General features: G+C 39.6%; 2 protein-coding genes and 1 pseudogene across 5 annotated transcripts; 1 reads left to right on the plus strand and 2 right to left on the minus strand.

The window, feature by feature from the left end:
• Nucleotides 1–438: 438 nt before the first annotated feature.
• LOC149017514 (GDSL esterase/lipase) lies at nt 439–11,486 on the minus strand. 3 transcript variants are annotated; one of them, XM_089151844.1, is made up of 3 exons: nt 11,042–11,486; nt 2,227–2,694; nt 439–1,711 (listed from the first exon to the last, which is right to left on the minus strand). In XM_089151844.1, exons 1-3 carry the CDS (start codon nt 11,150–11,152, stop codon nt 1,013–1,015), a joined length of 1,278 nt encoding a protein of 425 aa, XP_089007970.1. In that variant the 5' UTR covers nt 11,153–11,486; the 3' UTR covers nt 439–1,012. The 3 variants fall into 3 exon arrangements, with proteins under 3 accessions (XP_089007970.1, XP_089007971.1, XP_089007972.1); XM_089151845.1 differs by having other exon boundaries at nt 2,227–2,750; nt 11,042–11,129; XM_089151846.1 differs by lacking the exon at nt 11,042–11,486 and adding an exon at nt 2,818–6,013.
• Nucleotides 11,487–11,571: 85 nt separating this feature from the next.
• On the plus strand, nt 11,572–16,907 carry LOC149017515 (high-affinity nickel-transport family protein). Its single transcript, XM_089151847.1, has 2 exons — nt 11,572–11,964; nt 15,824–16,907. Exons 1-2 carry the CDS (start codon nt 11,653–11,655, stop codon nt 16,661–16,663), a joined length of 1,152 nt encoding a protein of 383 aa, XP_089007973.1. The 5' UTR covers nt 11,572–11,652; the 3' UTR covers nt 16,664–16,907.
• Nucleotides 16,908–16,952: 45 nt separating this feature from the next.
• LOC149017516 (uncharacterized) lies at nt 16,953–24,848 on the minus strand (annotated as a pseudogene). The gene is made up of 10 exons (XR_016172819.1): nt 24,417–24,848; nt 22,605–22,735; nt 21,600–21,830; nt 21,255–21,510; nt 20,707–20,881; nt 18,597–18,862; nt 18,301–18,431; nt 17,950–18,180; nt 17,523–17,763; nt 16,953–17,440 (listed from the first exon to the last, which is right to left on the minus strand). The product of XR_016172819.1 is annotated as an uncharacterized LOC149017516 (transcript).
• Between the last annotated feature and the right edge of the window lie 929 nt (nt 24,849–25,777).

Genomic DNA, 25,777 nt, shown 5'->3' on the forward strand with positions numbered 1-25,777 from the left:
CACATTCCACCAACATAAATTACGACGTTTAGATCGTTACCTGATGGTAAGGGCATGGAAAGCCACTAAAACGCAGTCCACTGGGTTCACTTTGAAGGTAAGAAACCATTTGTCTTAAACTGGACGAGTGCCTGAAATAAGCAAGGCATGTGACAATGGATGTTCACCAATAGGGGAAATAGGACATTGATACTTGGCTGGTACACTGAAACAAGCCTCTTTCTCTGAATGTCATGGTCTTAACCTAAAAGTTAATGGGGGGCAGAAAAGATAAGGGAATTGGTTGATGATGTGAATTTTTAATTAAAACAGAGGAGACCAGTAGTTAACTTACAACGGCTCCGCTTGGATGGAAAAAGCATGGGAGCTTTAGTGCGGCTGAACGTGACCTGTTAGAAAGATGAAATCTTTTTTTAACAAGACAAAAGGGAATGCATAACTACTACCATCACCACCAGCACGCTCTCTCAGTCTCTCTCTCTCCAAAAATGGCATGTAGAAGTAGAACACTTCAATGATGGAGGGTGCTTTTGGTAGTGCCGGCCACGGTTCAATTAACTTAAACCTGTAATGGAATCGGAATCTGTGAATCTTAATACCTTTTCATGACGTGCAAGTATCTCTTCACCACAATATTTCAACCAATTTCAACACTGTTTCTCTTTTCTACCAACAAGTGTAACAGTATTCTCCTCTCATGACATCAAAATTGTTATGCAGAAATCTTAGGAAATACAAAACCATCAACCTGATGTTAAAAGGATGAAGAAAATGAATGGAAGATTCAGTTTACCAAGGAATGCCCAGCTCATCCATGATAAAACAGGAATTTCTTGCACTTTCAGTAGTTACTAGTTTACCAAGGGATGCCCAGCTCATACATGATAAAACAGGAATTTCTTGCACTTTCAGTAGTTACTAGTTTACCAAGGGATGCCCAGCTCATACATGATAAAACAGGAATTTCTTGCACTTTCAGTAGTTACTAGGAGCCCTGGTGTTTCAATTCATATCATAGGGACCAACTTGACCGAAACATAAGGGCAGGAACACTCTTTGTTCCATCAACAACATATAGGAAACCAGGCTGAAAGCTGAATCTCTTTCCTGAGTTGAATTTTAAGAAAGCTTCCACCTGGAAACGATCCCAAGCTGATGGGCCTCCGATCGACCCTCCCAAGCTCAAACCCCATCCTAGCTCATCTTCTGGGACATCAGACAGCCCAACAGCCCAATGTAGATTCTTAGGGCTTGAATTCTCCATTTCAACCCAACCTTTAACTTGACTACTCTCATCAAGATCCAACTCAAGCATCAAACAAATGGATCCAGTTGCTGCTAGACTATCCTCAGTGTTGCCAGGACCAGATGGAAGAGATGCTTCGCCAGGAACACTTAGACGCCTGTGTAATCTTAAATTACCCGCTGGCAGAGTAAGGAAACCTGAACCAATCTGCTGACTTTGTGATTTGGGCATTTTGTGAATGCCCATAAGGGTAAGCCTAGTTCCTTTTGAAATCTGATAGATTACTTGCCCAAAAGTGCTGAAGCAATGCCTAATTCTGGTAGAATCTGGATGCATTCTCAATCCAGAAACAAACTCAGCCAAACAAGCAGCAACCTTTGATTTTCGAACCACCAGTGCAGCGGCAGCATCATGATATCGATTCAAAAGGGGTGGTCCCCAACAGAAATCAGTAAGGCTCTGCCCCTGTTTAGAGGATGAAGAATTCCAGGATGAGACAAGAGAAAACACTGAAGCCCACCAAAATGGAGTTCAATAAGGAAACATAAGGCAGCAGTGGATATTATTACATTCAAGATGATAAGATATTAACACTAGCACTATCCCTACAGCAAGAGATGGAGCTCATATTCGTAAGTATGGTCCAACTTATCTGCCTGACAAGCACGTTCTAGCCCCAATTATGGCATGGACAAATGATTCAAACCATCTAACCAGTAGCATCTGCCAGATTCTAAAAGAAAACAAGAGAAATGATAAGGGAAGATGACAATCCATTCAGCAGACAGGACCTTTTAATTAGGTTTGTTTTCAGCCAGAAATTTACAATTGTGATAATTGGCTAGGTCCTCGTGTTTCTGCTTCTAGAGTGAACTCAACTAGTAAGACTATTATACTACTCTGTCATTCTCTTCTAACAAAGAATGCTGTAAACAGTACCTTAGTCTTCAAAATACAATCATGATTAAGAAGGTCATTACCTGCCGTAAAAAACTCGAAGCAATTCCAACATCCCGGCATCGAGCCCCCACTGGAACTAAGACAGCAGAACACCGGTCACTAAGATGTGCTGTATACATCACTTTTGTCATAGAAAGTGTTCTTCCTAATATACCACCATCATTGGCCTGTCCCCTTTGACTAGCCATAAACTCTGTCACAAGAGAATCTTTCTGTCGAATAGTGGATTCGAAAATGAATCTTGAATCAGTTCCAGTTCTTACTCCTGCTCTATTAATAGAGTCGCAAGTCTCCGGTTCAATATTATCCAGAAACAGCAACGCACCGACAACATCTACCTCTCCTTTCACATGGGTACTGGATTCTTGAAACAGATTTCCCCTGGACGACTTGGAGAAGAAAAGCATTCTTTCAACCTTGTCCAGTCTGTCCCTCAGTTTCATCATATCAGAAAATGCTTCCCGTTGCAACCGTTTCAAAATCTCCATCTGTAAATAATATAATGGGAAGAGTTGTAAAGCTCCATCATACGGCTTGTTGCTACCTATGAAAAACTCAAACATGTCAAAATAAATTTATAAATCTAGAGCAATAGAATAATTATTGCTCACCAAGAAATTTCAAAGTAACACCTTCATTGCTGACCAGATTAAGGTAGAAGATTGCTTACAATAATTTACCAGAATCTGCATTCAGAAATACATCACTGTTTATATCATTCTTTTCCTGTTTCCTAAATTCATTTTCTCTTTCCAGTTAACCCAATTAGAGTCATCCATATGCCCGAGAATTCAACTCCAGCAGAAAATAGATGCAACCACCAATGATATGGCTCAATAATTGAAAGCTGATGCAGAATCTTCTTCGGTTGATTTAAGGTTGACGTATACAGTTAGTGGTGTCAGGATACGATGGCGCGAAGTCACTGGTTGGGGTGCTCCTGAGGTTATAAATAAGATAGTCTGCATATAAAGGTTTTTTTTTTTTTTTGGTAAACCCTGCATATAAAGGTTATGCCTAGGGATTCAGAGGTATGACTTGGTACTTTCTCTTTTGAGTACGTTTTGGGTACAAGGTAAAAATGCAATTATAGTCTACGATAATTACAATAAACTAGCATTTAGCCATAAGGACCAAGGAGAAAGATTGGGTGCTATAGTCTGGTTTTCACAGGGGAATTCGATAGTAGAAAGTACATTTTTTTCTCAAAGACAACTAGTATATTTATTTTGCATAGTCTCACCAAGCATGGGGTAGTTGGTCTTCTGATTGGAAAAAAAATTTATCAGCATCCAAAAAAGTAACATCAAAATTGCTACAAACCAATCATTATGTACATAGGAGGACATCGAAATGTAGTGATCAATAAGTTGGTTAAATGGTATGAACCATAGGGTTGAAACGGAGGAATTAAAGAATGTGCAATATAGATCAATATTCAAGGTAACCTTGACCCACAGATAACAAGATAAGAGTACGCGATTGCGATTGTCTGCAAACCATGAGCAATGTAAACCAACAGATGAGCTAGTGCAGCATGATAAGTTGCAAGTTGGAAGATAAAAATCCAAAAGGCAACAGGAAGGCAAAATTATATTAGGTTTTCTTTAGTAAAAGGCGAAAGAATAGTTTGCTCTGTGCTTACCACACGGCTGCATGGCAAAATTATATTAGGTGAAAGACTTAAAAGTGATAAAAAAAAATAATAATAAAAAAAATTACATGAGTGCTTATCGGTGAACTACAGAAATGATGATGGGCTTGTTTGAGTAAAATTAGAAAATACAGGAAAAAGAATAGGACACCAAGATCAATGCTGGAGGAAACCTGGGAATCAGTGCCAAGAGCTAGAGAAAGAATCAGGCACCTTCAGTAAAGAAGCAGGTCTAGCACAAGGCTTGACGGCGAGGGAAGAAAACCTATAGCAACTTCATTCATAGAGGATTGTAGAAAATTAGCCAACACCACCTAATACAAAAGGGGGCATAGCCGCATATGGCATACGCAATACATGAGGCTTTTGCCTCTGGGGAGGGTCACCATTTACAGAGCCTTACCCCTGCTTTTACAAAGAGAACGTTTCCAAACTTGAACCCATGACCACTTGGCCTCAATGGAGTAACATTTACCTTTGTACCGAGGCTTGCCCACCCTTACGACAACACTAAATAGAGGCTACAAAGTCTCAATATGTCTTTTTAAGCTCAGGTCTTCTTCATGGGCACCAGAACCCAAGTTCTTGCTGTTTGGAGGGTGATAAGGAACTTAGATCAACATGGATATTTAGGTAATGCACATTGGCCACACGTCAAATTCCAGACTAAGATTCAATGATACAACATCGATGTATGACCATGCACCCTCTCCCCATGCTTTGACCTTTTAATAATGTTTAATTTTTATCACTGTGCACCCTCCCATGGGTGGAAACATAGCATGTGAGAATAGTTCAAGGTTTTGTAAAATTTCACGAAGTATTCCATTTTCAATAGACAGCAAAAGTAAAAACAAAATCTTATGCAATGTACAAAAGATGCTGTTTTCCTAGTTGAAATTTGCTGTTTTAGCATCATTGTGACTTAAAAAGTGTATTCCTATAACACATAATGTACAGTTCCAAAGTTCACTTTGCTAGTTTTGACTCTTAAGGATTTGTGTAAATCTGGTTTCAACTCTTGAGGTTACACCAGAAGCACTCCTTTCAGCATTCGATGACATGACAAACATTTGAGATACAATTTGTTAAAATGAACACCAAGAAGTCACAAACAGAAACAAAAACAATTGAAGCAACGCAGAGATTTAACGTCTCACAAACAAGGTTTAAAGTATCGGTATCGAGTATCGTATCGGTCAGGTGATTTTAAGAGACGTATCGTCCTGTATCGAGTATTGTATCGTTCTGGTTAATGTATTTTAGTGTAATCTAATAGAGAGACGTATCAAGCTGTATCATATCGGTTGGGTCAAATATGGATACATATTGGCTAATATCGTATGGTATTATGCGATACTTTAAACCTTGCTCACAAACCAATGCAATGTGCTACATCCACAGGCTAACAAGAACTTTTATTATGTAAAAATATGATTACAATGAAGATCTCTCAACCAACTGCGAAGACGGTGTTACAAAAAGTGTCACCCAACACCCTAAGCCGAAAACTCCCAAACCTCCCAATGACTCCATAAGAGAATATAAGGTACATATATATAGAGTTTCAATCTTAATAAATGGGTCGACCCATCCAAAATATGTAGCCTAGGCCTCTACTTCCGTCACAAATCTCACAAAACGGGTCATTTGGGTTGCCCACCAAAATATGAAGATGCACGTCCATCTTCAAAATCGGGTACAGGTATTCTGGTCACACATAACACAATTAGAGGATAAATTTCTTTGGCACCAACAACAACACTTTGTTAGTCTTTTTTATCTTTCCTAGAACCTAGGCTCAAAGAGGATGACTAATGACTTGCTTGTATTCCTACACTTTTACCGTTTTGAATCTTTGTAATGAACCATGTGTAAGTTGATTACAATTTACAATAAAATGATTTAACTTTTTCTATTCATTTCTACAGCATAGTTTACTTTTTCTCAATCAAATCAAGTGTGTTCTAACTTCTAATACAAAACTTTTTGTGGGTTGATTTTTCTTTTGATAGGTAAGATAGGATTGTACTAGAAAATGTACTGAGCAAAAGTAGAACTGAATTAACAATCTAGGGACTGAAGCCTTACATTTTTGGTGTCTAAATTGTTTTATGTTTTAAGACCAAGGGTTTCAATATATTTAGAGAGCACAAAAAGAGTTCTTAAAAGTGCCCTTCTTTCTCCCTTTCCTCCTCCCCTGGCTCTCCTCTTCTCTCTTCCTTTCTCTCTCCTCCCCCTTTTTCTTCTTCCTTCTTTTCAATCCCTCTTCTGGCTCTTCCCTCTTGTCTCTCCTTTTTTCTCTTGCTCTCTATCTTTCTTCCTTCCCTCTTCTCTTCTTTCTTCCTTCCTGCTCCTCCCTCTCTTCCTCTTCCTCTCTTTCCTTGTCTTTCCTTTCTTCTCTTGTTCGCTTTCTCTCCCCTCAAGTTTCACCTTGTCCTCGTAAATCTGCAGTGGGACCTTTTCACTAAATTCCCAAGTATTTTCCAGCGCAGTCCTTTCCATTGAATCAACCTCCGCCCCTGTCTTTGCGCTTCGTGTGGCTCCTCCCTTTCCCCCTGGCCCCTTTCTCCCGCTCCTTCCTCTCCCTGGTCCTTCTCTCCTCCTCCCCCTCTTCTCGCCCTTCTGGCTTTCTCTTGGCCTTTGCTTTCCTTTTCTTCTTCTCCCCCCTTGTTCCTTCCCTCGCTTTGTCCGCGTTCCTCCTTCTTCCCCCCGTTTTTTTGGTCCTCCCCCGTTCGCTTTCGGCCTCCCTCTCCCTTTGTCGCCTCCTCCCCCGGGGTCTCTCCTCCCCCGGTCTTTTGTGGCTGTCTCTTTGCCTTTCGCCCCGTCCTTTCCTCCTTCGTTGCCCAAACATCGTAGGTTTTCAGGCTGCGTTTCCCCTCTTTGACCATCCGTTTGGGATGGTAGGCCCCTGCTTGGGTTGGTACCCGCTATTTAAAAGCTCCATCCATTACTAGACCATCTCTCGACGTGGTTCGCCCTCGCTCCTCCTTGCTCGAGTAGCCACATCCTTGGCGGAATGGGTGTGAAGCTGTCCTCTTATCCGTCCTCCCCGTATCTCCCTCTTGTCCCGGTAACCCACCATAATCCATGCTATGTCTTCCCATCGTCGGTTGGTAGTGGTTGGGAGTCCGGTTTCTGGCTTGATATTTCTCCCCAGCATCCCTAGCCCTTCGCCCCTTCTTCCTCCCGTCCCTGCTTCCCGTGTCCTCCCCCATGCCCACCTGGGGTGTGATCTCGTTTTGGGTTTGTACCCATCTGACTCCGTTCTTTGTGTCCCTTTTCTTCTGTCCTCCCTTCGGCTTGCTCTTCCGTCTCCGCTTCCCGTTCTTCCCTCCTTTCCCCCGTTCTTTTCTCTGCCGCTTATCATCCCCCTTCCGCTCCCTTTGTTTCCTCCCGCTCTATCTCTCTCCCGTTTCGCCCCTTTTGTTGTCCCCATCCTGTTCCAATATTTCAGACTTTTCGATCCGTTCGTCTTTGAAATGTCTCCCCATCGTATCCCATTTTTGATGGCGTCTTTGCCTTGTTCTTTCCATGACATACTTGGTTTGTGCGCGGGGACCACTTGGCTCCCTGATGGCCCTCTTGCATCCCGCCCCCCCCCCGGCTCGCCTCTCCCTCTTTCTATCGCTCCCTCGGCGTTGTCTCTTCTCTTCCCTCTTGCCTCTTCCCCCCGTCTCTTTCTTTATGTTTGTGGTGGAGCCTTTTCCTTTTCGCTCTCGTTCCCTTATCCTCCTCCGCTTTGTTCTTCCCTCCCCTCCTTTCTTCCGTGGTCCCCTCTCCTCTTTGTTGATATGTCCTTCTCCCGTGCCCCCCTCTTTTTTCGTTGCTCGGTGGTGTCTGTGGAGTATAGGTGGTTCCAAATGGGCCACTGTTCCTCCTGTCTTGCTATCACCAAAATATCGTCAAGAACACCAAATAATTTTCCGTGTTCTCATCCTCTCTTGTGTTGTGTGGCTGCTTCGAGAGCCCACCTCCCGCTCGTTGCCCTTTGTTCGCCGTCTTTTCTTCTCCCTTCCGTCTTCTATTTGGTGTTCCCTTCATCGCTTGTCCTGCTCCCTCTCTCCCTCTCTTCGTGCTTGTCGCTGTATTTTTCCCTGTCCCCCCCTCCCCTCCTTCTTCCCCCCTGGTCTCCCTTCTCCTCCCGCCTTCTTTCCCTCTTTCCCTCGTTCTTTTGTGGGTCTTCTTTGTGGTTCTCCTCCCCCTTCCGTGTCTTCTTCCTTCCTCTTTTCTTTGCTCCTTTTTCCCTCGCTCCGCCTCCCTCCCTCCGGGTTTGCCTCCTCCCCCCTTCCCTCCCTCTTCTTTTTTCTTCCCGTTTCCCCTTGTTTCCGTCTCCCCCCCTCGCTCTGGTTCTCCCCTCTCCCTTCCCCTGTGTCCGCCTTCTCGCCCTTATTCATCTCCCATTGGGTATTTTCCGCCTCCCCCTGCTGTCTCTCCTCCCCCTTTGCTTCGTCCCTCCCCGCCCGTTTTGTTTTCTTTCCCCCCCTCCCCCTCTGCCTTTCTTGCTCCCTCGTCGTGTCTTCTGCCTTTTTTGTCCTTGTTTCGTGTGTGGTGTCTCCCCCCGGGTCGTTCCGCTCCCCCCCTCTCTCTTTCCCCTTCCCCCCTCGCTTCTCGTCTCCCTTGTTGCTTCGGGCTCTGGCCTTGGGTTGGGCCTCCCCACATTCCCTTTGTCCTTTTATCTTTGTTTCTTCCGGATCCCTGCTCCCCTCCCTCCCGTGTCCTTGTCCTTCCTTTTGTTTCCCCTTGCTTTGTTCTTCCCCCTCCTTTGTTCCTTTCTTTGGTGTTGGTGGGCGGTTTCCGTGGTTTTTTCTTTTCCGGGTTTCTTTTTTCCCCCTCCTTTTGTCCTCCCGCTTGGCGGTCCATTATTTGCCCATTGGTGCCCAATAATCCTTCGCCCTTACTTCTTCATTTAAACCAGCCCCCTTCAACCATTCTCCATCTCCGCTCCAGTCTTCTGCTAATTTCTCAAACCCTTCTCATTGCTGCACGTTCCCTTTGCTTGTGATTATCATGCTTCTTGAGTCTTCTCCTGGTTTCGATGTCTTGTTCTTTCGTTTCTCCGTGCTCGCTCGTCTCCGTCCTCCTCCCCTTCCGGGTCGTGTTTCTCTTCCCCTTTGTCTCGTCCTTTCCTCCTCCTCCCTCTCTTCCCGTTTGGCTCTCTGTCTTCTCTTTTCCTTCTCCCTTCTCCTCCATCGTTCTAGTCCCTCCCTTGGTTCTCTCTCTTTCCGGTCCCTTTTCTCTCCTCCTTGGCCTTCTCCTTCTCTGTTTTGTGCTGTCCCCTTCCTTTCTCTTTCCTCTTTCCTTCCTCCCCCGCCCTTCCTCTGCCTTCCCCTCTCTCTCCTTTGTTCCTGGGTTACTTACAAGGTGGAATAACTCAAGAAGCCAAACGAGACTTTGAATAAATAGCTGATGACAAACTCTAACCCTCTACCAACGTAGGTGATTCCTCCGGCTACCCAAGAGCAATGGCTCTCACATAAACTTCTCTCTTCCTTTCTACTCATCCTCCCCCTATTTATAGCATTCATCCTATCGAATTAATTAACAAATCAGCCTACTTCGGTAGGACTCTTCAAAAGAAACCTAACTAATGTAACTCTAACCTAGATGTATTATGACTCTTGACTCTCAAATCTAATTCTAATCCTCCGAGGACTCTTCATGCTTCTTTGCTGTCCCTCCGGCGGCCTCTTCCTCTTCCCTCGTTCCTGGGGGCTTCCTTGCGTAAGACCGATGGCCCAGAAGTAATCTTCTGGAGATTTCCAAGTCATCAAATAAAATCAAATTGATGGCTAGTTAGTTATCTCATCCACGCAGCAAAGGGAGGGCCTTATAGTGGCAATCTTAAGCTTGTGGGACCTGTTGAAAGATTTGAGAGCTTCACCTACCAGCATTTTCAATGCTCCTATGTTTCTTCTAGAACCTTAATATTGTTAACTCTGATGCAAGAAAACTACAAAAAGCATCTTTTAATTCAGTTGGATTATGCAGCACTTTTCTTTTTATATAGTTGTATCCATACCAGAGAAATCCTTTTCATAAAAAACTTCCTGTTCACAAATGGTCCATCTAACCATGTGCAGGTATTCAATAAGTTTGATGGCTATCTTATCCAATTTGCTTCTATATGGTGATGTAAGAAATCCACGCATAGGGAAAGGAAAGATAGACATGTCAAAAAGCAAGAAAATAAAGCCAAAGATGAAAAATAGACACCAGCAAAGTTTCTCTGTTTGAGTATAGCAATGTCAGAGAAACTGAATAGTAGTTCATTATCACTATGTGCTAATTGATGTTTTCTGCTGCTCCAGATGCCATTGGTAGTTCAAGACATGTCCTATTATATATGGCCTTCTTTTACTTCGAGTATACTTATCTACCTTTATACCTTACTTTTCTAATGGTACAATTTTGGATAAACTATAATCCTATTTATACTTTCATTATGGGCTATAAGGCCTCAGACTTGTCTAGTTAATAGTCACAAAGCTAGTGCTACTCAAAATGCCATCCACAAATCTGACATCGGCCAAAAGTCAATGCTGGATGTTTTCCTCTTGGTATGTCAGGTAAACAAATTCATGGCATCCAATTTTTCGTGATTCAAGGAATCTGGCATATAAATGGACAACCGTAGGAGGTTTCTAGGTACGAACAAACTACACATAAGATACGTAGTGATGATGGATTCCAAAGAGGCAGAGTTCCATACTTCCATGGGAATAGATCGCATGACTAGAAAAGAATCAACTCAGCCTTATAACTATAACAGCCATGTCATAACCATATTCCTCAGCTCAATAACACATGACGTAATCGGACAGTTGAAAATAAGCAATAAGAGAAATCACGTAGCCAATCAACAAGAAAACAAGAACTCAGAAAATCTGCAACCAAACAATTTCTACCTAACATTTCCATTGTTGCTAGAAAGGCACACATGATGTTCTTGGACTGAGTTGAAGACAAACAAGAAGCAGAAATCATGCAGCCGATCAACTTCTACTTAACATTGCCATTGTTGCAAATAATTAGAAAGGCACACATAATGTTCTTGGACAGAATTCAAGATAAACAAGAAGTAGAAACCATGTAGCCAATCAATTTCTACTTAACATTGCCATTGTCGCAATTAAAGAAACAAGAGAACCACCATAAATCAGTTTAGTACGATATAGTACCGGATTGTGACGAGCCGAATTATCCCTTCTGTGAATGACGACCTGGAAGAACTCTTGAGACGATTTCGCAAACCCTTTTATATTATCAACGACAAAAGCAACGGGCTCCATTTGGTTGACAAGAAAAGAGGGTCAATGAAACCCTAGAGCTAAAACCAGAAAACCTAACTGTGACTTGCAGAAGGATCCTGAAGCTTAGGAGTCGAGACGATTTGATGTTGACTTGAAGACTGGGCAGCGAGTGAAGATTCTATACGGTATATACGTGGCGAACTCGAGATTGGGTTAATTAGTCTGGTTGAACCGTTTGGGTGGAGAATAGGTCCTGATTCGACCTGCTTCGAAGTTCGAATCAGCTTTCTGTCCATTCTCGTTGCCCTTTCGGGGATTTTCCGTTCAAAATTGGAGCCAAAACTGTTAAACCAGATTCTAATTGGACCGACCAAGCTTATTAAACCTGGAATAGATGTATGGATCAGGTCCAGACGATTTTGATTCCGGGTTATCTCCTCTTCTTTTGATCTTTCCCTTCTTCCCAAATGATATAACAAACAAACTTAACCTCTTCTCTCGAGCCTCTTCAGGCCTTGTGGATTTACTGGAGAAAGACTATGGAGAGGCTTATCTATTCTTCTCCTCTACCTTCTTCTAAAACCCTTCTAAAATCTTTTCCTTCATTTCCTCGAGCTGCTCCAGTTGAGGTTGGAAAACTCAATTCTTCATCTTTTCCGCGAACTGAACTAAGGCGGTTGGGTTCAGTTTTCTTGAAACGAGAACACTCACCATCTTCATCTCCTCGTTTCTCTTCAAAATTTATTGTTAAATGTTCGAAAGAGGGTACAGATTTGCCTGTCCCTATCAAATTTACACCCGATATTCCTTTTCTCCACCAGGGCACCGGGGAAGATTCAAAGCAGCAGAAAGTATGTCTCATTTCCCCCCTCTCCCGCACCCCGTACCCTAAATACAACAACTGACAAACCAACGTTGTTGCGTTCTGTTTTAAGAACTTATTTTTTTCTGAAGAAATGTTTTCTTTTTTTTTGCTTAGGGTATTTTATCTTTCTTTTTCTTTTCTGTAGTTATTTTTATGTCAGAAAATAATGTCTAGATACCAGAGAGAATTCTGAGCTAATTGAGACCAAAATTAGAAAGATGTGAACTTTATCAGCTGTTGCTCATGGCATCTCTCCCTTTTAAAAAAATAGCTTATAACATGTCTCTTAGTCTGTACACTGTGTAGTCTTATATGCCTTTTCCCCCAATTTCAAGCATTCTGTTATTATAGTTCTGAATCTGTAATATAATTTCTATTATATTTTCTCAACCACCTATTTATGCCTTCCTGGTCATAGAATGAGACTGTTCAGAACTTAGTATGCAACACCATATGCAAGGTGCTAAGTGTGATGTCATACAGAACAAAATGCCCCTCCCCCCCCAACCCTCCTTTTTTTCTTCTTTCCCCCTCCCAAGGCCAAATGGTCAGCTAGCAAATTGGCGGACTGCCTTCCCTAAGAAAAGGAGAAGTTTCCTTGAGATTGTGGATGTAGCTTATGTACTTGAGATTGCACAACACCTTATATGTATGTGGTTGACTGTGAACCCATATTTAGGTGATTACTGAACATCATGATTATACATATAGAGTAAATTTCCTTCGTGTTTTCTTCTGTTCATAGTTTTTAGAAAAAATTACAACTCGACTGGGTTATGAGTTGTTATTTGATTAGTTGGAAATAATATTCCTGCTAAGTAGAAAGATCTTTGGAGATGAGGGAATATTATTAGTTTGCTTTTGTGAGATTTCTAAATTGTCTGAGAGTGCTTTGCCCATTCTTCTTCATTGTCCCAAAGGACACAATTGGGTGGTGACAAAAGTGGAGGCTGTCTTGAATTTAATATCATCAATAATCACATCCTAGAATTGTGGTAGTTTCAAGAAGAATAATTAAGCACCCAGTTTTTCACTTTTTGTTATTATACAAATTGCTTCCTAGTAAACTTTTGTACTTTCCTGAGAAGATTCCCTGTTTATCATTTCTTATTGTTTGCTCTAACTTTATTCTCTTTTTCCATGGAGAGGGTTGAGATTCTAATTTCTGGCCCACCAGAGTTGGTGTAGTTCTCTCGTCTCCCATCGCCTTTTTTATTATAACGACAAAAGGGAGAGGGGATGTATTTGCCATTAATTACAATGTCACACCTGTCCCCTATCCTACCACTTATCTCCCCTTTTCTGCCTGTGGCTGAAACATGTGCTTCTTTTCCATGCCAACTTAGTGGCAATGCAAACACTTTGTAAATTTATGTCAGCATTTAGTAATAGTTTTGGCTGGGCTTAGTTTTATTCTTTATAATTGTAATGGAATTAAAGCTCAAAAATGGGGGTAATAAGGGGTGGAATTTTTTTTTTTTTAATTTTAATCTGTGGATGTCATGGCTAGGATCACATCCTATTTTAGCTGTCCTAGAATTTAATGTCTAACAATGTTAGGCAACTAGAATACTTTTTGAAAAAGTTGATTAGCTGTCCAACAGTCCTAGAGTAGAATTTTCCTTCTGATTTTTTTATACACAGATGTATCCCTCCTGTGATTATGGGTAATGGATAAATTTTGTTTGATTTGTAATGGATATGTGATTAGCTGTTCAGGCCCTTAGTTGAGTAGCTCTCTCTCTCTCTCTCTCTCAATAGGGGGAGGGGGAGGGGGGGGGGGGAACACCCCACCTCACTCTTTCTTTTTTCTTCTATGCCTTTTTTTTTTTCTTCCGTTTATTGGGACTGCACTACTGAATTAATTCTTATTCACTTTTTGTTCCTTCCATCATAAGCTAATCTATGATTCCAAATTTTAAGATCTAGCATCCATAACTTCATATACTTTATATTTTTCTACCTTTGTTCAATGCCTGTTGGTGGGAAATCAAAGGTTATATTCTTCTTCTCTATGCTCTGTTTTCTTTGAGTCAGTAACATTATCACCTCTTCGTTGTGTGGTTGCTGGTGTTTATTTTAATCTAAGTATGGATGAATCAGCGTCTACAATCATTGTTATTTACATTCTGTTTGTACTGAGATTTAAAGGCAGCAAGATAGAAAGTTGGCAGCACCCCTGTTTATGGCCTATTTGGCTGATATGATATCTAGTGCAGAGAGGATTCTATCCAACATATTGCTTCCATATTCCGGGCCATTAAAGATTCTCACAGAAGCAACCTTCAACTAAGGTTTCAGCCCGATTAGCACATTGCAGTATTTATATTTTTTAAGGTTTATCTTTTCTGGTAGTTAGTGAATATTGGTCAAGTCTAAGTAAGATCTTGACTTACCTATAACTTTCTTTTCGCTTCACCAGAATCCGATACTGTAGATGATCAAACTTCTACTGCAGTGTAGACTTCAGTGTAGGGTACAACTTCTATCACTGAATCATCTAGGGAAAAATCAGAGGAGGTTGAAATTCTGTTTTAGGGTTTGCTTGAGGCGCTTTTTTTTTAAGAGGCATGTAATCTGAACCTAGGGTTCATCCCATCAACAGGACACATCGATCATCTTTTTTCTCCCTCACCAGTCTACGCTTTATTCCTAAGTTTTGGTTGGATATTTCTTAATTTGAACTTGGAATTTTAGATAAATAATTTGTTATTACCTTCCAATATTTATACTCTTTTAGATCTAAGATCAGATGTTGTAATCTTAACAGTCAGATTTCTTTGGTTAATCTAGGCATTGTCAACCCTTGAACAGAATCTTAGAAGTTGTTCCATCTACTTCTGATCCATTTTTACTGATCTGCATCAAGGTGCCAATCACAAATATTCTGTAACCTTGGTGGTCTGGGTGTTTATGCTGTTAAACTTGGATGTGTTACTTCTGTATAAATAGCTCTACCCTTGTTGGAAATTGAGTGCAAGTTCATCGTTGAACCTTAATGAGATATAAGCTACTGTGAGCTAGGGTGGATAGCTTTTGTGTTTCATTTAAGTATATTTTGGCAGGTTTTGTTTTCACTTACTACATGGGGATCTGTTGAACTCTCTTCTAATTTCTTAGATTTAAAGCCCCCCCTCCCCCAGGGAAAAAAATTAGTAGGTCTTACTACACTTTATTCGAATGGTCAAGATTCTTGGGGATGAGATGCTGTATTTTCCTGATCTTGTTCCTGCTACTGGTAGGAATTCAAATATTCACCAGAATTTGTACTAGAATATATTGCTTGACATATGTCCCTGGCATATAGAGTAATCTAGATACTTGTCGTCCTTGAAACAAATTTGTCATAAAAGTTGAAAAGTGAAATTGTAATTTTCCTGCCCCCTCCCCTTTTTATTTTTGGACAGGTGATACTAACTGCTTGGTTTTTGGGCTCTTTCTGTTAAACTATCCCTATGGAATAACAGAAATAGTCACTTTCAACAAATTGGTCATAATGTTTCTACTTCCTAGTCACCAATGAACTGTCTATGTGTGAGACTTCTTTGCCAGCTATTTTGTAATTGTATCCTAGTGATTACCAATTAGCTCTTTAATGGATGATTATGCTTCCCTAAAGCATGGGAAACAAGGTTTTAATGCCAAAGAAATTGCTGATATGTTATTTTCATATTCTGTCTCCTCTTCATTTGACAGAGTCCCATATATGTGCCATAAAGTTATTAATTAAAAGGGGTTAGTTGTAAATATTGATACTGGACCATGAAAGTTGATTCTGTTTTTTCTGTTTTCTCCTTGAAGATTGATAACTCTTACTCAATTTATTTGTTTTCCAAACATCTCAGAGAATCCCTGCTGGAGCAGTTATACTGTTGTCAGCTTTAGTAGTGTTCATCATCCATCCGGTTCTTGCTCCTCTGGCCTTTGCTACAGTACAAACTGCTAGTAAAACAGGTGGCTCTGCTGCTGCTGCAATAGGAGGAAGACTTGTTCAGACTGAACTGCTTAGTAGTGCTTGGACTGGTTTCTTTGCTGGTTGTCTCCACACTTTATCGGGTCCAGATCACCTAGCTGCTCTGGCACCACTTTCAATTGGGCGTACACGGTTGGAGAGTGCTGCTGTGGGAGCTCTATGGGGTTGTGGCCATGATGCAGGCCAGGTCATTTTCGGTTTGCTTTTTTTACTGCTGAAGGACCGTCTCCACATTGAGGTTCTCCGCACGTGGGGTACAAGAGTTGTTGGCATAACTCTACTGATCATTGGTGGTATGGGAATCAGGGAAGCATCAGAAGTCCCTACCCCATGTGTCGCTTTAGAAAATGGGGAATGTGATGTTGGTGTCCTTGAATCTCTTGAAATGCCGACGTCTGGGAAAAAGAAGATTGGGTTTGCCACATTTGCTACAGGGATTGTCCACGGGCTACAACCGGATGCACTGATGATGGTGTTGCCTGCACTGGCTCTGCCCTCGCGCATTGCTGGTGCTGCCTTTCTAGGCATGTTCTTGCTTGGAACTGTGTTGGCCATGGGTAGTTACACGGTGTTTATAGGTTCTTGTAGCCAGGCACTGAAAGAAAGGGTCCCTAGAATAACCGAAAAACTAACATGGGCGTCTTCTCTTGTAGCAATTGCTCTTGGATTGGCCATTATCATTAGCCAGTTCTTTGGTTTTAGCTTGTATTAATTCGGGTCTAAATTCTCCATTCTTTGTACGCATCCTTTAGCATAGGGGAAGAAGATGGTCTTCAGATGTATTGATAAGCTCACTGCTCAATCTTCCTATGTCACACTACACTCAACAAGAATCTCTCTCTAGTGTCTTCTTTTGCTTTTCAAGGTTTTTAGGTTTTATATACAGGGGAACCCTTTCTTTCAGTATTGCAAGCGTAAACTGCGGATGACCTTTCTAAGGTGATATTTCCGATTGATTTCGTGGTTTCTTTTATCTTATGCATTTGATTTGTGCTCAAATGATGATGAAAACTGGTGCCTGTTACCAAATTCTATCTAACTCTATTGTTCTGTAATTTATTTTCTGCTGTTATGGTAATTATCCTAAAAGATTTACTTTTTGTCATTTCATACATGTAGAGTACAAAGTAAGATCTTCTAGTAATGAAGAATAGAATAGCTACTGAGAAGCCATGCGATGGTGCTGACTGCTGAGAAAGAAATCTCAAAATCTCAGGATATGCCCACCGACGATGGTATAGGTTACATTGTGTAAGGAAATGCTCTGAGCTTGATGATTGCAGACAAAGTAGAATTTAGAGGAAGCTGTTGAGGGATCGTTGGATTATAATGGTGGATAATATGCGATATCCTCTCTCAGTAGGATGGAAGCTATCCCAGAAAAGGTACTTGGTGTCATCTGGACAAGTCACTGTTACTAAGTTGTTGCAAAGTATTGAAGCCTCAATTTTTCCAGTGCCACAGCATCCAACATTTACCACCTCAAAACCTGGAAAAAAAACAGCAAATTTATCTTTCAGCGTTCTTCTCAAATAATCAAATTGCAGTGGTGATGATGGGTTGAAGAATACCATAGGAACTTGGGTTTTGAATCATATCAAGCATGGGTTTGTAGATTTCCAATAAAACAATCTTCGACTCTGGGAATTTCATTTTGAGGGAGTAGACCTGGGAAGACAGCTTAGAGTTGAAGAGCGAGGCAGCCTGGTTGTGGTCCTCTGCACACACTCTTTTCTTTCTCTCCTCCTAAAGTTCTCTGCGATGGCACACATTTAGAACACCAATCCTTCTTGCCCCTAAATTATACAGTTCCTGCCATGGCTTGCTTTGTTAAACACAATATGTACTCCTTAGGCAACAGATTTTGTCAGCTTGAGTTGGGATGTTTAGGCATTTTCAATAAAAAAGAAATTTGAACTTGAAACACTGTGTCACATGGATAAACTGATACATGAATTACATCCATACCTATAAGATATAGTAGTCAGACTGACAAACCTGAATGAAATTTGAAGCTGAATCGAGCATGAGATCGGTATAGGAAGAGAAATCGTAGTTCTTCCTTAAAGGAGTAAGAAAATATGTATTGGTAATGTTGTTGGCCCCTACAAATATAACATGGATGCCCTCAGCTATGATGGTCTTTCTTCTCTCTTCTCCAGCGATCATCTTCAGCTTCTCTATGTATTCCTTGAACATCTTCAGTTGATCCGACAACGAGAACACTGACTGAACATTGTTTTCAAGTAAATACAAACAGTAATAAGAGGGTTGCATGATCTCGAGGCTTGGCTTTCTTTGTGTTCTAACAACAATGAAGAACAGATAAAAGAAGATGATGATGGATACCGCAAGCTCTGATGTGAGTGGATCAAATCCAGCAGCACCTGAAGCAAAGCTTACTCCTGTAAGGAGGTCTTCAGGTCCCAAGTTTGGATCGAGATATGCTGGCAAATACTCCTTAATACCCAAATCTCCAACTGCACCCAAAAGAAAATTTTGAAAATCATCAAATAATCACCAACTACCCATGGCAGATTGAATTGTTAATAGCAGTTAACAACTATTACAATCCTGAAATAATCACCATTGCATGCACTGCATGCAAGTGCCAGCCCTTCTCAGAGAGAGAGAGAGAGAGTAACCAAAGAAGTCAGTGGGGACCTTTCCATTGAAAAATCTTCCAGTGGGTTTATTTCCTCCCATGAAATCCTTGCCATAGGGAAGGAAGTTGCACTTCGCCACTGTCTGAATAAGACTATTGTTGCCTGAGTCTATAATCGAATCTCCAAACCCAAACACAGCAGGAATTGTTAAGTTGTTAGGCAGAGTGATAACAGCTTGGTTGGACAAGAAGAGAAAGCACGAGCCTATGATAAATACTAAGTGAACAGAAAATATTGAAAAAGAAATACAAGGGTGCATATCTGAGAGCAACTCCCTTTCAACAAGGGTGATCTTCTCTTTCACTTCTAACAATATTGCTGGAGATAAAAATAGATACATAATTTTATATATACTACTCTCAAGAAAGTTTATGCATTTATATGGACTTTGCATCACTGTCTTAGTACCAAAAAAATTTATGAAAGGCACGTGGTGAATCCGATCCAGTGGTTGGACATTAAATTGGTTGTTGATGTTGTTGGTATTTGTGTCTGAATCAATTTTTTTGATAGAAATGAACATTATTGAAGAAGGAGCTATTACAAACATTGCGGTGATATAAAAGCCAAAGATTGAACAGTTTTATCGAAAAAGGCAAACCTAAGCAAGAAATCTGCCCAAGAGTTTGGAATTCCTTGAAATCATAGGAAAAATCAGATACCCAATCTAATTTGGAAAAAAAATTTGATAAGATTAAGATGCTTTCTGTTTTTATTTGTTTTATTTTTGGTGAAGTATTTCATTTGTAACTTAATGTTATTGATTACATTTGATGATATAACCTTCTCTGCAGTCATGATGGAACAACATTTTGTGCCCTAACACAATAATTTTACATAAATATCCTATAATTATGAGAGACAGGGAGATAAAAATATTTACCCTTAAAGAGTCTTTTTTTTTTACCATTTAATTGCTAGTACCATTTACTACATTTAAAGATGTACTCCTCAACTGTCAACACCCATTAGGCTAGCTTGACAATTATCATCCATTTTTATCTTTTTGAGACATGTTTTACTTGACTCAAACAACTTTTTTTTGAGACATGTTTTACCAAGTCTGAGTCATTTTTTCATTTTTCATTTTTCATTTTTTTGGGTAGAAGCTCCATGGTATTCAAATGGGGCAAAGACGCCAGTGAAGGTGAATGCCTTTCTAGTTAGGGCAGTGGGCAGTCCCGTTAAGCTCCCTAGAGATAAAAATAAAGTTACATCGCTCAAATCTTTCAGTCAAAGCAAACACATCAAAAAGGATCTCAGCAACTGAAGACTCTCAGGGGTTCTAAACCTTCAAAAATGCACTTAAGAAGTCCTTTATTATCTGACCAGATTTGGATCTTCAAAAAAACCCTGATTCACACCTTTATCTGAGCAGCCCTTATTGAGTTACAGCCATTTTTAACCTACGATTAGTTTACATGACTTATGACAAGGACTGGATTTATTTGAATCAAAACCTGATTTTTCAACTATAGCCTGAGCTTCACCAAAAAAAAAAAAACTATAGCCTGAGCATGAGAATTCAATAACTATGATTATCATTCCATAGTTTGGTGGTTAAGAAATCGTTTTTTTTATTGATAAAAATGTAATCACACAAAATCTCGAAAGGTTAAGTGGCTTCTAAAGACTTCAAAGAATAGGAAACACAAAAAGTGTGTGATGAAATTAACACACCCAACTTACAAATCTAAGAAATCCATTTGGCAAATCTTAACCAAGACAGAAGAAGATGATAAGCATGAGCTTGTGAGTTGGGCACTTGGGCATTTCAACAAACACAAGCCGTGCAGTTATGCACACCATGGATGGATGAAGTCTTTGTCCTCCATCTTAAAGCAACGTATCTCCATTTGAACCATGGACCCGGTACGTCTACAGTCAAGTTAATTGAGCTGTTTATGGTAATGAACAATTAAGTGATTTGTAATTAAGAAATCCAGTGTTCAACACGTTATTTTCAATAAATTTCTTGGTACCCAACCGAAAAACAAAAAAATAAAACTACAATAATGCAATACAGACAGACAATCAAGGATTATGACGTGCTAATTAAGCTTGATGAGATTATATCAAGTCTTTAAGATATCGTTGGAGCATTATGGTAGTGAGAACACGGTAGCCTCTCTCAGTGGGATGGTAGCTATCCCAGAAAAGGTACTTGGTGTCATCTGGGCAAGTCACTGGTGTCACGTCGTTGCACAACACTGAAACCTCAATTCTTCCGGTGCCGCAGCATCCAACTAACACCTCCTCAAAGCCTGGAAGAAAAAACAAATCTTCTCAGGGTTCTACTCAACTATGATGTACAGAAAATTGAGTCACAATCCGCTCTCCAACATGCGAGAGGTTTGTTTTCTCCTCACGCTTTTCTATCATAAGAAAAAATATATGTGATAATGCAGATCCTCAGCGTCCAAGAAGGCATGTGTCCATCCAACTACACTACTGCATGAACGACAAGTGACCTGCCCATGGTTGCTTGGTACCACGAGCGGCATTAAGCGGGTTGTCGGATGGACACACACCCTCTAGGGGTGGGTCTCATTAAACTAATTTATTTTGTAGTGGAAAAGCGTGAGGGGAGCACAGACTAATCTAGACTGAAAAAATTAGGATTTCGTTGAAGAATACCATAGAAACTTGGGTTCTGGATGATATCAAGTAGAGGCTTATAGATTTCCACGAGGACAATCTTGGACTGTGGGAGCTTCTTGGCAAGGGAGTCAACCTGGGAAGACAGCTTAGAGTTGAAGAGCAAAGCAGCCTGGTTGTAATTTTCAGCACACTTTCTATCTTTCCCACCTGCAATGGTTCTCTGTGACGGCACACATCCTATGGGTGGGACATCAAGAACAGCAATCGTTCTTGCACCCAGATTATACAGTTCCTGCCAATTATTGTAGGACCAAGAGAAATGTGAATTCTATAAACATAGAGAGAGAGAGAGAACATTAAATGTTATTTTTGTTTACTGACCTGAATGAAATTTGAAGCTGAACGGAGCATGAGATCAGTATAGGAAGAGACATCATAGTTTTTCCTGAACGGAGTAGGAAAATATGTATTGGCAATGTCGTCACTCCCTACACATAGAATATATAAGCTCTTTGCAATAATGGTCCTTGCTCTCTCTTCTCCAGCTATCTTCTTCAGCTTCTCCTTGTATTCTTTGAACAGCTCCAGTTGATCCGACAATGACACAGCTGACTGAATTGATTACAAGTAAATTCCAATAGTTATCCATTTTAGAGATGAATTCAATATATGGACTTTGAAAGACTCACGAGTCAAAACCAGATGACTCACATGATGCTTCATAAACAAAAAATGAAGAAAACCGTCTAACTTTAAAAGACGTATCTTGTATCAAGTATTGTATCGGTTTGGCTAATGTATTTTAGTGTAATTTAATAGAAAAAAAATATCGAGATGTACCGTATCAATTGGGTAAAATATAGATACATATAGACTAGTACTGTGTGATACTTTAAATCTTGCTCATGCGTAAAAATCAAATGACTCACATGATCCTTCATGAACAAAAAATGAAGAACACCGCCTAACTTTTAAGATGATGAACAGATGACAGTGATGAGGTTGGCGATAGCACACGGTGTACAACATTTTATGGTCCAAACCATGGTCCACAAGTAGTAGCATTTAAGTCTCAAGCAAAGTACTTTTGATGTGTCAAAATTAAAGCCAATTGGTAACTTGCATGGCTGAAGTACATTTATGAGTTAGCCAGCCCTACCCCATGAAAGACAACTAAGGAGAAACAGACTTTGTTTCAACAGTAGTAATTGTTGAAAACTCTGAGTTCCCAGTTTAGAACACTTATTAAACCATTGCTTTCAGTTAATTAATATTAAATTCTAGTTAATTTGACTATCCCATAAGGTCCATTACACCGTTAGATTCGTTACTGCTAAACGTAAAGAGGGTTGACAATAAAAATAGAGAAAGATAAATAAACCATACCGCAACTCTGGATGTGAGAGGATCATATCCAGCAGCACCAGAGGCAAAGCTTACTCCTGTAAGGAGATCTGCAGGTCCCAAGGTTGGGTCGAGATATGCTGGCAAATACTCTTTAATTCCCAAATCTCCAGCTGCACAACCACAAATATATAAAAAGATTGAAGTTCACTTGTGTTTTTTTTTTTTTTAATTTTTTATCTGACATGTTAGTTTTGTGTTGTTAGTTATTAGGCGGTTTCATCAATGAACATTAGATTTTTTTCAAGCCCCAGAAGATACGAAAATGGGGTCCTATAAATGGTTAGCATTTATGAATAATCCCTAGATTTGAATGAGAACTGGCCAACCTGGTTTTGATTGATGAAAACTGAACCCTACCACCTTATTCTAAAATCAGCCTTCATTACTTTGGGTCTACATTTTGGACATTTTCAGATTGTAATTACCTTGGGACCCAAACAAGTACAATGCAGATACAACCATTTAGCCACACTTCACTTTTTGGTTAAGAAATATTTGTTCTCTAGCCTCAGTTCCGCCACTTGAATAAATGAATTGTCTACCCAAAAAAAAGGAAAAGAGACAAGCAAACGTGAACATAATAGACGGAAATAAAATATTTCCAGAAAGAAGCACCTTCAACTTGTCTTTGTAGGACTCTCACAACCAATTATGATGAATCTATCATGAATCCATAGCTCAATGGCTAGAACGAATGTTTGTTTTTTAATTTTATTGGACGGTCTAGTCTGGAGGAAAGAAAAAGTTTGAGGTTATGCAGCAACTAAACCCAAAGGCATCCAAAGGACCTATCTGATTATCTACTGAAAAACAGTTTCTGATGTTTCTTGTTTTGATAAACAAAAAAATTGGCCAAAAATTATTGATAAAACTGTTTTGCTCCAGGTTACTTTTTAAGCATAATTAAAATTTACGAAAATTTTGCTTTAAGAAACAATTTTGATTGTTTGCAATTGTTTCTCAAAGCAAAAGTCGGGCTCAGGCTAGGTCAAAGTGAAAGAGTCTTGAGAGGGGAGTATTCATGAAATTTGACATTTTAAATATAAGAACTCTATGTTCTCTATTATGCCTATTTAAAAGAAATAAGTGCAATAATTCATTATTAGTCAAGAATGAAAAATGGTTTGGTGAATTTTGTCGAAAATAAATTATGGAATGAAAAATAAGTTTGGTGTCAAAATAAAATTTTAGAAAATAATAGTAAGCAAGTGAGATAAAAGGGAAAAAACTATGGTTTTATAAAAGAATGTGTATGACTATTTTACACTCATTTTAACTATAAAATTTTAAGTAAACACACGCATAAATGTAAATAATGAAATTCTCACCATAATTCATAATAGACAAAAAGTTTATTATAGATTTTGGAGGTTTTTCTATTATTTAGAATAAAAATAGAACTGATAATAAATGCCAAATAATTGAAAATAATAAAAAATTCTCAAAATGAAATTGATTTAAAAAATAAAAATAAAAATAAAAAACCTAAAAGAGTGTTTCTACTTCTAATCATTGTAGTAGGAAAATCCAGAGAACCTAGATCATGCCGTTGTACAAACATCAACAACACTCTAAAAACCAATTATATAGAATCTATTTTGGGACCCACAACAAGTAAAAAGGGAAGAGAGAGAAAAACCAGTGTGGATGAAGAGAATTGAAAGGTTGACAGAGAGAAACCAGTGTGGTGTTCTTTCTGCTGTTGTCCCAAGGAACTAATGAAGGAATGAAGGAAGGGGTAGAGAGAAAGAGAAGAGAGAAAGAGAAGAGGTTTATTTGTATTCTACGTACCAAAGAAATCAGTGGGGATCTTTCCATTGCAAAACCTTCCATTGGGAAGATTTCCTCCCATGAAGTCCTTGCCATATGGATGGAAGTTGCACTTCACCAGCGTCTTTATATTATTATTGTTGCCTGGGTCTATGATGGAATCTCCAAACCCAAACACAGCAGGAATGCTTGCATTCTTAGGTAGAGTGGTAGCAGCTTGGTTGATTTGGAAGAGGAAGCATGAAGCAATGGTTAACACCAACTGAACAGCAAAGGTTGAAGAAGAAGAAGAAGAAGAAGAATAAGAAGCAGAAGCAGAAGCAGAACGTCTAAAAACTGGGGAGTACATTTTCTGATCGAAAGCTATAGTTTTCCTCTTTCTTTCAGGAAGGCTGATCTATGCTACTACAATATAGTGGAGTAGCTGATATATAGAAAGTAGAAACTCACAAGAAAGTTCAGTTTTGTCTCCTCTTATGTTTTGGTCATTTGTATGTGGCTTTTGGGTCCATAAATTTATGAAATGTAGGTGATGAATCGGATGTGGTGGTTGGACATTAAAATGGACTGGTAATGTTATAATAAGGTGATAACCCAAACCAGAAACGAACCCTTTTTAATTTAGATCCGTGACTTCATCTATGTAACTTAGAATTAATATTCAGGATAAGGTATCTTATTTTATAAATTCCTCGAGATATGTGATCATAGAACTCACAACCGAAGTAAATCAGTAAATCATCCATGACCCATTTCAGGTGCGTGCATAGAGTTCAATTCGTGATATTCGGCAAAACGTACAATAGTAGTAAATAAAATTCCATACAAAAAAATATGAAGAACTAAATGCAAAGAATTCCATGTAAGCAAGCTCAGAACTCAGAAGTGAACAAAGATCATTAATTTTTATTTGTTTTGTTGCTGGAGATAGTTTCATTTCATGGTCGTCACCTGATTTCACTTTGGGTACAGGTTAAATTGAGTTTTATATAGTCTTTAATGATGAAAATAACCAGGCCTTAGGGTTAGAGAGTTGTCCATTCAAGAAGTAACTTTTGAAAAATGGCTGGAAGTTGGCTCTCTGTCATCTTTATAACTCTCCAAAAGTAATCAAAGAAAGCTTTAGAAAGCACTAACTGGCAAAAAAGCTTTCTTTAAATTTTCCTGAAGAGAAAACATGCATATCCCATTGTTTGTAATAGTTCTTTGTTGTATGAATTTATGTTTTACAACCAGAATTAAACTTTCAGTTCCCATATGGAATATTAAGTGAGAGTTCTAAGGAGATATTGAATTCTTGGTTTCTTACTCTTGTTTATAATTCAGGAGTAATATTTTGTCAACACAGGGTTGCTCGATTGGTAAGACCAACGTCTTTTAGC

Source organism: Hakea prostrata, chromosome 4, assembly GCF_041222555.1.
Source record: "Hakea prostrata isolate BN-2017 chromosome 4, UWA_Hpros_2, whole genome shotgun sequence".
In the NCBI taxonomy this organism is placed as follows: Eukaryota; Viridiplantae; Streptophyta; class Magnoliopsida; order Proteales; family Proteaceae; genus Hakea; species Hakea prostrata.